Source organism: Stegostoma tigrinum, chromosome 11, assembly GCF_030684315.1.
Source record: "Stegostoma tigrinum isolate sSteTig4 chromosome 11, sSteTig4.hap1, whole genome shotgun sequence".
In the NCBI taxonomy this organism is placed as follows: Eukaryota; Metazoa; Chordata; class Chondrichthyes; order Orectolobiformes; family Stegostomatidae; genus Stegostoma; species Stegostoma tigrinum.
This window is the reverse complement of record NC_081364.1, coordinates 62,824,267-62,837,287: the sequence shown is the minus strand read 5'-3', so window position 1 is coordinate 62,837,287 and position 13,021 is coordinate 62,824,267. Positions and strand designations below refer to the sequence as shown.

General features: G+C 41.6%; 1 protein-coding gene and 1 long non-coding RNA gene across 5 annotated transcripts in view; one reads left to right on the top strand and one right to left on the bottom strand.

Annotated features, from left to right (window-relative positions):
• Window positions 1-13,021, bottom strand: part of dnah1 (dynein, axonemal, heavy chain 1) — a 392,016-nt gene that overhangs the window by 70,288 nt on the left and 308,707 nt on the right. Inside the window, exons 64-67 of the mRNA XM_059649497.1 lie at window positions 10,846-11,041; window positions 9,451-9,602; window positions 2,255-2,451; window positions 1,260-1,404 (exon numbers count right to left, since the gene is read on the bottom strand). Coding sequence (XP_059505480.1) covers window positions 1,260-1,404; window positions 2,255-2,451; window positions 9,451-9,602; window positions 10,846-11,041 — 690 coding nt within the window. The remainder of the gene's footprint in view (window positions 1-1,259; window positions 1,405-2,254; window positions 2,452-9,450; window positions 9,603-10,845; window positions 11,042-13,021) is intronic.
• LOC132210119 (uncharacterized) overlaps window positions 1-13,021 on the top strand; it is a 118,545-nt gene that overhangs the window by 86,130 nt on the left and 19,394 nt on the right. For all 4 annotated transcript variants that reach the window (XR_009446309.1, XR_009446311.1, XR_009446308.1 and 1 more), the window contains one exon: window positions 10,512-10,678. This is a non-coding gene — a long non-coding RNA (uncharacterized LOC132210119). The remainder of the gene's footprint in view (window positions 1-10,511; window positions 10,679-13,021) is intronic.

The following is a 13,021-nucleotide window of genomic DNA, read 5'->3' as shown; positions in this document are numbered from 1 at the left end:
TCCGTCTTCCCTGGACTGACCTATCTCCTCCCTACCTCCCCACAAACACTCACCTTTACTGGCTCCATCCCCACTTCTTTGACCGGTCTGTCTCCTCTCCACCTATCTTCTCCTCTATCCATTTTCGAACCGCCTCCCCCCGTCCCAATTTATTTTAGAATCCCCTTCCCCTCCCCCATTTCCGAAGAAGGGTCTAGGCCTGAAACGTCAGCCTTCCTGCTCCACTGATGCTGCTTGGCCTGCAGTGTTCATCCAGCTCTAAACCTTGTGATTTGACATTAAATTAAGATATGTGTGTTACTAATACCTCCCAAAAATAATTCAGAAGAAAGTGCTGTAAATACTGTGGTTACAAGAACAGGTCAGAGGCTGGCTAGGAGTTCAATGACAAATAGTTCACCTCTTGACTTCTCAAGGCTTGTCTGCCATCTGCAAAGGCACAAGTCAGGAGTGTGATGAAATATTCCCCACACCTGAATGAGTGCAGCCCCAACAACACTCAAGAAGTTTGATACCATCCAGGGCAAAACAGCCCGCTTGAAATCAACACACCACGTCTACTGCAATAAATCACCAAGGATACTTTGACAGCATTTGCAATATTTGACCTCTACCACTTAAAAGACAAGAGAAGCAGTTACATAGGAACACAGCCACCTGTAAGTTCCCTTCCAAACCATTTTTCATTCTGACTTGGAAGAATATCACTGTTCCTTTACTGTCACTGAGTAAAAACCCCTGGAGCAGCTTCTTTTAGGCACTATTTCTGTTCCTACATCCCGAGAACTAAAGTGGTTTAATAAGACAACTCTCCACCACCTTCCAGGGTGAATAGGCTTGGGAAATAAGTACTGGGCTCCGCAGCAATACCAATGTTGCATAAATGAATTATTTAAAGATGCAGAAAGTTGTTTGAATGTGGTACTTGCCACCACATTAAGTGGATTACAGAAAAAGCAGAAGCAAAAAAAACACAAAAACAGACGTATCTGTATAAGGAAGCTATATGAATACAAGGGGAAAATGGATTGGAAAGATATGGTGATAATATTGCATTAAGGTGGGAAGAAACAAGTGAGAAGGAAAAGTGTGGAGGCAAATGTGCTGTAAACTCTATTTAATTCCAAATTCAACTCCAGCATTCATGATTTTTCTTTTAATGTTCTAAAACGCTAAAACATATTTTGTAAAAATAATGTATTACAAATGTAATTATAATAGCAGCCAATCTCAAATAAATATGAAGCAGTAAGTCTGACCTGAGGCTCAATAAATCTCTGGCCGAGGTGAAGTGCCACAAAGTCCTGCATGGCATTAGTGACTTTGTCCAGTCGAAGACAACGCATAATTAGCAGTCTCTGAAATGAATTTGTTTCAATCTCTAAATCTCCGGGCAAAGTTTGTCTACAAGAAAAAAATGTTTAGTTTTTTGAATGCCATCACGTAACCCATGCCATTATGATATGTAAACGAAGATATAGCATTGTTTAGTTGCAACTTTGATGCTTTTCAACTATCAGGCAACAATCATACGACCAGTAGCTTCCGATGAGATGATACTTATTTGCCAAGTTCTCCCAGTTGCTGCTATTCTTCTCTTTGACTGCAGGTGTTCTTCTAGTCAATGTTAGAACTATGCCATCATGAGACTCGTTTGCTCAGTGGCCTGTACCCTATCTGTCCTTTAATGTTCCTTCTGTGCTGGTTAAAACCAGTCTGAATGTCGTCCAGAAAACAGCACCAGTTAATACCATGAACTGCCTTCAGGTATTAATGGGTGGCTTTAAAATGCCATAAGAAACGTAATAATTGTTAAACTGACAAACAATTGGGGTGACACATAGAGGTAACTAAGAGTGGCTGGTTCAGCACAGAGTTGTAGAATTATAGACAGAGAGTGAGGGAGGGAGAGGTAGAAAGTCAATAGTCTCAAAATATAAGTTGATTGGGGAGGGTAGGTGGAGTATGATGGGTGGTTGGGTACAGTAGAAGAGAAGGTTTGGGGAGAACATCCTGGACAGCGACAGACAACAGTTTCTGACCCCTTAGGACTCTGGAGATGTATCTGTATATGCAGATGCCTTCTGTGCCCATGTAAATTCAATGCCTTCCTCCCAATCCTGCACATTTTGATGTTAGCCCTAAATGACACTAGCAGTCTTTGTGCACAAACTGGGGTCTACAATCTCTTAGCAAGATTTATGTCGATGAATGTGCAGAAAGCTATCTGAATCAACGATTACTTAAAGATCACCTGTGAGGTTCCGGACTGTCAAAGATTTCTTGGAATTCATCCAGATAGTTTATAAAATCTTCTGTAAAGTTGGCAAAGTGCTTCAGGCTACAAAGACTCTGGATGTCCTTCCATGCTCTGTCTGACAGCCAATCAGAGGCTGGGTTGGGGGTGGGTGTATGGATGGTTCCTCCAGAGAGAAGGTAATGCCATTCATCCTGTTCAATACATTCAAATTAGGGTAGATCGTTACAACAGAATGAAAATTAAGTAAATAAAAAGAGAATCCCCACATGGCACATCTCCAATCCACTTACAGTGGAATTCTGTACTTCAATGCTGCAGTTTAGTGTGCATCAGTACCTTTCATTGGCATGCTGCTTCCAGCAGATCATCTTTAATTGAAAATGAGAAAAACCAGGTTAACATTTTCAGTAGACTGAACAAGAAAAGTTAACCTGCTGGAAAAATGAAATAGCCTCTTAATCCTGGGCAGTATCTTGCCTGGGCTTTGGTGAGAAAGTTGGGAAAATTGTGTGAGATTGATAGTCAGAAGATTTTTGATGCCAAGATGAATAAGTCCCATTCTCCAACAAAGTGTCAACTGACAAGATACAAAACTTGCCAAGACTGGTGAGAGGCTTATTTGCATTCATTAACATGTATCAACATTGTATTATTAGTTAATTTAAGCTCATTTAATGCAGTTTCTTGTTCTACCTCTGGACAATTTTTGACATGAAAGCCAGAGCTGTAACCTGGCGTCTTCAGCTTGTTTTTGCTCATCCAGCCCTTCATCTTGGATACCAGTTATTACCATGTCTCAGGACACAGTCCATGGCAGTGACCGCAAGCACCACGATCCATGCAAATTTTGGCGTATACGAGCCTCGCCAAACGACATATCTCCAATCCACTTAGAACACATATCTGCACTTCAGTGCTGTACTTTAGATTGCTCCAGTACATTTCGTAGGAATGCTGCTGCCAGGACATTTTGCACAAGGGACAATCACCTATCTCAGGAAAAAGACAGAAGTATATCTCAGGCCTCCTTGCTGATTTACCGAGTGCTCACTCACATTGTACCTATTTGGATACTCACAGCATTTTTACCCTGCCTTGCCTTGTTGCAATTTAACCCCTCAGCCAGAGCTTAAAGGCTTTGTGAGCTTAAAGGCTCACTACATTTCTATATTGACTTGCCTTTTAGACTCAAAGCCAGGCAGCATGTCATGGCTGACAGTAGCATTCAGTCAAGGGATTTTGACTGGTCAGTCGGCAGCTTGGGGGGGTCAGGCTCATGAAATTCTTTAGGGTTTCAGGAGCCAAACGTTGGGAATCCCACCCAGGCTTATCTCCTTCAGCCCTATTTGCTCTTCGAATGAGGCAACAGGAGGGATTGAAAGTTACAGGCGTAACTCTTGGTGGTGGAGAAAATGTGGTGAATTGTGAATGAGTAGGTAGCACAGACGGTATGCAATAGTGTGGGCAGATAGCTTGTGAAAGTGAATGAGCATGTTGAATGTGATAGGGTGGCAGACCAGGACCTTTGGTGGAAAGAATGCGAAGTAGAAGGGGTAAGGTGACTGTGAGGCAACAAAGCAAAGATGGTGGCACTTACTGCTGTGGAGTGTAGAATACAATTGATCTTCCTGCATTATGAGTGTAACTCGAGATAATGACTGACCCAAGTGACAGCCTCAGACCAGGATGCTGCGTCTGGTTTCCTTTGTCAGTCTTGAAGAAAAAAAAACAGCCCTCCTCTCAGCCACCCCATCCATCACAACCTCTCGGTCACAGTCTGAAGAGTAAGGTGCCAACTTCCCTCTGTCCTTTAAGTCTGAGACAATTCATACGACTTGTGCAGTGCAGCTCTGGACTGACAGTACTTGACTTGGTGCATGGGCTTGTCTTTAGAAATGGTGCCAGCATCAGGAATCCCCAGTGTGCTCCAGCAAAAGTGAGTACTTCACCTGTTGCAAGACGAAGGATATGGCCAACGGGTACCATTGGGGTGTGGTGGCTAGGTAATAAGGCATGTTTGGGATGACAGCATGAGAAATTTCAGTTGGACTCTGACAGAAACCCTCTTGAAATTTGACAAAATTGATGCTTAGCTGATTCTGGTAAAATTCAATCTTCTGTGTCTCTCTCCACAAATGCTGCCTGACCTGCTGAGTGTTTCTAGTATTTGCTTTCTGTTTTATTTTCATTTTATTTCTGAGAACTTAATATTTCTTTTCTCTCAGATGCTCAGTGAGCTGCTGATTCTATGGAGGTAGCAAGAACTGCCGACGCTGCTGTCAGAGATAACACAGTGTGGAGCTGGAAGAGTCCTGCAGGTCAGGCAGCATCAGAGGACCAAGAAAGTTGACATTTTGGGTTGTGACCCTTCTTCAGGACTGGGGAAGGGGAAGGGAGCTGGGAAGTAAATAGAGTGAAGATGGGTGGGGCTGGGGAAAAGTGGCTGGGATGGTGACAGGTAGATGCAGGTAGGGGGTAGAGGGGATTGTTCAATGGGAAGGGGGGTGGATAGATTGTGTCAGGTCAAGGAGGTTGTGATGAAAGGGAGGATTGAACGTGGGATGAGGCCGGGGCAAGGAGATTTTGAAACTGGTGAATTCTACGTTGAGGCCATTGGGCTGTAGGCTCCTGAGGCACAATACGAGGTGTTCCTCCTCCAGATTGCATGTGGCATCATTGTGACACTGGAGAAGGCCCAGGATGGACATGTCACCCAGGGATTGGGAAGGGGAGTTAAAATGGTTCGTGACTGGAAGGTGTTGTTGATTATAGCATATAGGGTGCAGGTGCTCCGCAAATCTGTCACCGAGTTTACATTTGGTCTCACCAATGTGATTCTCATTGATTCCATGCTTCATTTAAACAAAAAATTCTTTTGTATTTCCAATAAAAGTATGTTTTTCTACTTATGATCAGCTAGTAAATAATTATGTGCAGATCAGTTGTGATATTGCAAAAGGCAGTGTGCTCCTAGAGATCAGTGCTTTCCAGTGCTGATTTTGCCAGTGTATTCAGAGTCAGTGGGAAGTCAGTGACTTTGTATCGGCTTGGGAGGCATCTACAGTCCCGACAGATTAACTCCACTGACGTAAAATTTTCTGATTATTAACGTGTCTGTCCTTTCCATCGGCAGAGGGAGACATTTATCCCTTCAGTGAGAGCTAAGTTGAAACCCATTCCCTAGATAGAAAGAAGGAAGACTTTCATTCATTTGGCATCATTTATGCTTTCATGACAAGCCAAAGTGCATCATTGCAATAAAGTGTACACAGATCCTTGAAAGTTGCCACCCAGGTTGACGGGGCTGTTAAGAAGACATACAGTGTTTTAGTTTTTATTAATAGAAGGATCGAGTTCTGGAACCAAGAAGTAATGGTGAAGCTGCACAGAACTTTGGTGCGGCCGCACTTGGAGTATTGTGTACAGTTCTGGTCACCGCATTATAAGAAGGATGTGGAAGCTTTGGAAAGGGTGCAGAGGAGATTTACTAGGACGTTGCCTGGTATGGCGGGAAGGTCTTATGAGGAAAGGCTGAGGGACTTGAGGCTGTTTTCATTAGAGAGAAGAAGGTTGAGAGGTGACTTAATTGAGACATATAAAATAATCAGAGGGTTAGATAAGGTGGATAGGGAGACCCTTTTTCCTAGCGTGGTGAGGCGAGCACGAGGGGGCATAGCTTTAAATTGAGGGGTGAAAGATATAGGGCAGATGTCAGAGGTAGTTTCTTTACTCAGAGAGTAGTAAGGGAATGGAACGCTTTGCCTGCAACGGTAGTAGATTCGCCAACTTTAGGTACATTTAGGTCGTCATCGATAAGCATATGGATGTACATGGAATAGTGTAGGTTAGATGGGCTTGAGATCGGTATGACAAGTCGGCACAACATCGAGGGCCGAAGGGCCTGTACAGTGCTGTAATGTTCTATGTTCTAAAGTACCTTCTCAATTTAGGGCTAAGTTTTATGTTTCTTTAGCTAAGTCCAAGTAGCATTTAGCTTTTTTGGAGGGTTCTTTTGCTGTGAGGCTTGGTGTGTTTCCTTGGCCTATAGTACCAAAATAGCCTTGTTAATTACCTTACATGCTCTTATGGTGTTACTTCTTTTGGATTTTGATATTCTCAGAACAACTCATCGCCAAAAGCCTGGCATCTGTTGTGCAGTTTAGCACAGACACAAAGCTGGGAAGCTTAACAGGATTCAGAATTTGGGAAGGTAACAGCCAGTGGTGTTAACATTGCAGACAATAGTGAGAGTGGAAGAGCATGGGACTTGGTGGGAAATGGGTACAGGAGCAGAGATAGGATACGTATGAGATCTCAGAAAGAGATCCTCGTGCTCGCCTCACCATCCTAGGAAAAAGGGTCTCCCTATCCACCCTATCTAACCCTCTGATTATTTTATATGTCTCAATTAAGTCACCTCTACCTTTAAAAGCCCATTGTACCCAAAGAAGTGCTGTTAGTCTGTCGTTTCCCTGCACAGTTCCTGACATTTGCCCTGGACATGGCAGATAAGAAAAAATCAGTGCTCCCACTTTGCAGGCACGGTCCTGGAGATCCTGCTGGACAGAGTGGTGCCAATGCAGACTTCCTTCGCCGCCCCCCCACCCCCAACCAGGACCAGCAGTGGAGGCCATGACACCAGACACCAGACCATGGCAGCTGAGTTCAAGATTGCCCAGTCACAACTGTCTGAAGGAATGCCCATCACAGTGGGAAGAAGGTCATTGATCTTTCAACTGTGCCAGCATAAGTGCCACCATCTTCTTTCTGAGATCTCATACATATCCTATCTCTGCTCCTGTACCCATTTCCCACCAAGTCCCATGCTCTTCCACTCTCACTATTGTCTGCAATGTTAACACCACTGGCTGTTACCTTCCCAAATTCTGAATCCTGTTAAGCTTCCCAGCTTTGTGTCTGTGCTAAACTGCACAGCAAGACACCAATAATGTAAGCCTAATATCTCAGGCTGAGGGGGTAAAGCATAATGAGACAAGGCAAGACAATGTAAGACATGGATGTTGTGAATGTCCAAGTAGGCTCAGAGTGAATGAGCACTTCTACAGAAAGCAAATAGGCCAGAGATGCAACCTCATTCGGTCCATGAACTGGATGCATGTTCCTAAGCAGAAAGTTCACAAATGCTGCAGGACTACACTGATAGTTGGCAGTGCAGCACACAATGCAGCATTGAAGTACATTAGTAAGGAGATTGAAAATGTGTCATGAAGTTTCAAAAAGGCGTGTATATTTCTGATGCTAATGTCTGTAAACTTAGGGCAAGTGAATACCCAGGTGCTTATACTGGTTTCATGGTTAAGTTTTCCTGGTGTCTAGCTTCTTTGGTGCATTTGTTGAGTTGTGAGTCTGAATGTTAATGAGGCAAGTTGTGATATTAACAAGGCATTTAACAAGCAATAATAACTATCAATTGTGTAATATATTCTTCCTGCCTATAAATATCAGGGTCCTATGTGTGAATAGACTCAGCTTCTAGGATATGCAAAGTAATTACACTGCAATCGCTGATAATCTTAAATTTTTTTCTGGTGTCATTCTTAGCATAGTCAGGAATATATAGTTAATGTTCTCCAATAACAGAATTACATCTAATGTCAGATACTATGTTTACGTGCTATCTTAGGTCCTAATTTCACAGTTCAGACTGAGTAGTTAAATAGTGAAATATTCTTATCATTGGTTAGGGAATTGACAACAACGGAAAAATATGATGTTGATTAATGCAGGAAGCATAATGGGTGAGGTTAAAATGAAATGTTTGCCATGCACAATGTTATCAGGATGAGGAGTACGTTGCTACAATGAACTATTGAAGACAATATTTAAGGTAACTATAGAAAAGTCCAAAGAAATTATAGCAAATATTGCTTGCTTGAGGAACTTTGGCTCAGAGTTGATGAGCTGGAGTCTGAGCTCGGATACTGTGTAGCGAGGAGGAGAATTACCTATGTTTCAGGGGGCAATCACACCCCTTACACTAATTACCTCGAATTCAGTTAGTGAACAGGAAGCGGAGGGTGTGACTATGAGTGAGGTAGGTTAAGAGATTCGGAGGTAACACTGCAGGAATATAGCTTGAATTGAGGATTGGCTAACCAACACAAAACAGAGAGTTGGGATAAATATGTCTTTTTTTGGTTGGCAACTTGTAAGGTGCCAAAGGGTTTGGTCCTTGGGCTCCAAGTATCCATAATCTATGTTAGTCACTTGGATGCAGGTTTAGAAATAGCCAGATTTTCAGATGACACTAAAATAGGTGGGAAAGTAAGTTGCAATGAAGGAATTTACAAATGGATAGGTTAGGTGAATGGATTAAAATTGGCAGATGGACTTTAATATAAGTGTGAGGTTTTCAATTTTGGCTGGAAGAATTAAAAAGGCAACATATTATCTAAATGGAAAGAAACTTCAAACTGCTTCAGTACAAAGGATTTAGGTGGCCTCATGCATGAATTGCAGAAAGCCAGTATGCACTTACAGCAGGTAATAAGGAGATCAAATGGAATTTTAGTATTTATTGCTGAAGGAATAGAATAAAAACATGGTGAGTGTTATTGCAACTGTATGGCTGGAGGACATTTCAGCGATAGGGCAGTGTGATACAATTAAAACATTTGAAAGCGAGGATGAGAATCTTAAATTCAGGCTGCTCTTGGTCCTGAAACCAATGTATATCAGTGATCCAAATCAGTTACACTTGAGATGTATAATTGGAAGTTTATGTCAGAGTCACATAGCACAGTTTGGTTCAGCCTCAGACAGTGACTAAGGAGGAGAATAGAGTTTGTAGCGGGGTCTATAGACAGTGGCTTTGCTCTTTCCAGTATTTAGTTTGAGAAAATTTCTGCTCATCAAATATTCGATGGTGATGGGCAAATCAGAGTGTGGGATGAAAGGCTAAAAGAGTTTGTGGTAAGGTGACATTAGTGCACATGTGAAACCTGACAAAGTAATTTTTTATTATGTCACTGAAAAGGCAGCGTGTTAATGAGAAATAAGAAGGGATCAAGGACAGTTTCTTATGGACTTCATTGGAAATAAGATTACAGTTGAAATTTGTAATGGGGAGCCAACAGTGGCACAAGCAAATAAACAGTGAATCAAAAGCCCATCTATTCAGCTGTGACTTCTATGACTTGGCAATGGAACATTATGCATATGGTACTGACCATGTCAATCTTGTTATCATTCATCATGATTCTCACGCACACCAGGAAAGCAAACATCAGCTTGTGCTTCTCAAAGAGACTTCTGCAGACGCTGAGATACAGACTGTAGGTGAAGTAATTATTGATAAGTTTTATCCGCTTCTCCACTGTATCTGAGGGACAAAGTGAACAGTTGTGTTTAAGTCACACCCACCTCAATTGAATATAATTTAGGACAATAATTCAATGCAACTTTTTTCCACCTGGTTTTCTATCTGCCTCTTTTAAAGGTGATGAATACTTTCATTTCCTGAGCTCTGGCCGATTAAGGATTATAAAAGATAAATACTGAGTTACAGGGAAGATGTTAACCACAGCCAGCTGGTGAGAAACAGGCATGTAAGCAGTCAAAATTGCTCGAGTGCTCCAACCTGAAGCCACCAGTTTTGATTTTCCTCTGCTGTCCTGTGCTATCTACAGGGACACCTGTTTGAAGCCAGCAATATTCTCTTTGTGTATATATGTATATAACGGTCCCAATGACGAGTGGCCAGAGCAGGAAGCAGTAATGCGTCACTCTCAAGGAAACATAGCACAAGACTGGTTGGGACAGTAAATTCTAAATTATAGTTTTTCTGGTGGGGCCAACAGGAACGTGAATGTTTCTCTAGGTCTCACATGAGGGGCTTACATCTTGCCTTCCATAATCTGCCCTTCCATACCGATTATGCTCCCTCCTATGAACAAAGGCCCAGGAGGTAATCCTACCTACTAACTGATGGCAGGCAGCTTTTGCAACTTAGGACTTCCTGCCACTTCCGTAAATAGGTGGGGAGTAGATATGCAATACTTAAAATTGATTAGAAGTTATAAGTCTTTGTCCATGAGGAAAGGAAAAATAATTTAATCAGTACTCCTTTAAAAATCCAGATCATTGAGTTTTTATATACAAGTTTCAGAATTTTATAACTCGTAGTTATAAAAAAAATTATAAATAAATACATTTATTGATGGTTGGATGTTAATTTACTCATAACTTAATTTTCAGTTTTCTTTAATTTCTTTTCCATTCTTATTTTCAGAATTATCTGGATACTTAAAACCTCAGCAAGAATGTGGGCAGGAAATCTATAATAAAATCTCTGCCTAGGACCACGTGAAAGCAGATCTGTCACCATGTAGAACTGCCTGGCTTGCGAAATGGCTCAGAGTGGGCGCTCAGTGACGGAGGAATCACATTCTACTGAATGTAGGTACTAGTATGATACATGATACACCCCTCACTTGCAAAATTATCCCTAAAGAATCAGCTGAAGAAATGGCTGTAGAATTTAAAAAAAGTATAAAGCAGTGGGTTATTCCGTTATCTTGATGTATGTGCAAACTTAAAATTGCATGTTGTTGTGATTGGTGTACCTGCTCGCTCAGAATTTGCAATGCCTGACATGAAGATGCTGAGGAACCATTCCAAAGAATACTGGTACATGGGATCCACATTGGACAAATCGGACACACAAAAAAATAGGATCTGTGTGCGAACAGCAACAGGAACATACTGCAGCCGAGTGATATCAATATCTTTTTCCGTTTGTTCTGCTATTGTCACTTTTATCTGTGGAAAGATTAATTACATATTCAGCACAGCAGAGAACGTTGAAAAGGTGCATGTTATATTATCCATGTGCTTTGTACTGCACAGACTTAGAATGTGTATTTCTTTGATAATTTTCTTCATTAATATTTCACTGTGTATTACCTTGCCCAGGTGGCCAAAAGTCTGTTGTGAACCAGAGCTAATTAAGTCAGGTTGTTACAGCCAGTCTAATTCCGTTATTCTGAAGGGCAACACGAGTGCAAGAGCAATTATAAACAGGAAGAAGCTCATTTTCTCTTCCTTATGTAAGGGCTAGTGAGCCATTGAAAAGGGTCCCGCTTTCAAAAAAAAAAGGGGAAACAAAGTAATCAAGTTTGAAAACAGTAGGTGTGGAACTGAGAATAATGAAGAAACTGTTAACACCAATCTATGGGGTGCAGTAGAAAGGGAATAATGAGGGAGGGAAGGAATTCCACTTCTGAAATCCTGGGATACCAAGAGGCTCTTCATGATATCTCAATTGATGAGACTTCATTCAATACAACTAAGATACCTGGAGGAGAAAAAGCGTATAACTGTGTTTTCAGAAATTCCATGGAACTTGTGAAATATTTTGAGAAGTGATAGTGGTTTGACAAATAATAACAATCTTAATACTTGCATTTGTACCATTGTTTTTCCACTAATATTGCAGTATTTCTCGGAATATCATGGAGGTGCTCTTAGAATTACTGTTTCTCCACTATTCTCACTGTACTCTGATTAATAATACTGTGCTCCAATCCATGTCACAGTCTTCATATTGTTAGTGTTCTTCCATTAATATTACTGCAGATGATGAATTTCATCACTCTTTTATTGATGCATCTTCCATCAATATTGTGTCATTTTCACTTATATCACTGCCTTTCTATAAAAGTCTTCAAAGTAATGTCATGGTGCATTCATTACTATCTCTATTATTCCAAGACGTATGTTGTCCTTCCGTGAATATCAACAACTTCCATTAATAATATAGTGTATGCATTAATAGGAAAGGGTTGAATTTTCCCAGCCAATGACATGCGCAACAATGCGTATTTTGGGAAAATATGTCGTTTTTGGAAACACTTTCAATGTCAAGAAAAAAAAGGCCCAATTTTCCACCCAAGGTTTGAATGGTAAGACAGGAATCTCACCAGTGCGCACAAGAAACCTATCTATATGCATCAATAGTACATAATCTTACCTCGTTTCCTACCTACTAACCTCATCCCACCTCCTTGACCTGTCCGTCTTCCCTGGACTGACCTATCCCCTCCCTACCTCCCCACCTATACTCTCCTCTCCACCTATCTTCTCCTCTCCATCTTCGGTCCGCCTCCCCCTCTCTCCCTATTTATTCCAGAACCCTCACCCCATCCCCCTCTCTGATGAAGGGTCTAGGCCCGAAACGTCAGCTTTTGTGCTCCTGAGATGCTGCTTGGTCTGCTGTGTCCATCCAGCTTCACACTTTATTATCAAGGTTTAGAGGGATATGGGCCTAAAACACAGGCAAATGAGACTAGTTTAGTTGGACTGAAGGGTCTCATTCTGTGCTGTGTGACTCTAATTGGTTCCACTGTCTCTGGGTACGCTTCATGGGAGGTATCCTGCATGCCTGTCCTCAAAGGTTGGCATCAGACATGTACCAGCTTCATCACATCATCATGATACATAACTAAGCCACTTAAAATACATATAGTCCAATAGTGTACTTTGGAGTGTATCAACATCTTGCATTATAATGCTGCTGCTAGGCCACTTTGTGCACATGGAAAGGCATCCATCTCATGGATCAGTGCAGGGTACACCTCAGGGCTCTTAGCTTTCTTTCTTAGCATTCCATCACTTTCTGACTATTTGGATACTCACAGCATCTTTGACTTGCCTTCACTATTATCACTGTACTCCAATTATTAAAATGATGAAATTTTCTTTGAAAGCTGCATCACGTAGAAAGGGTGTCATAGAAGGTGT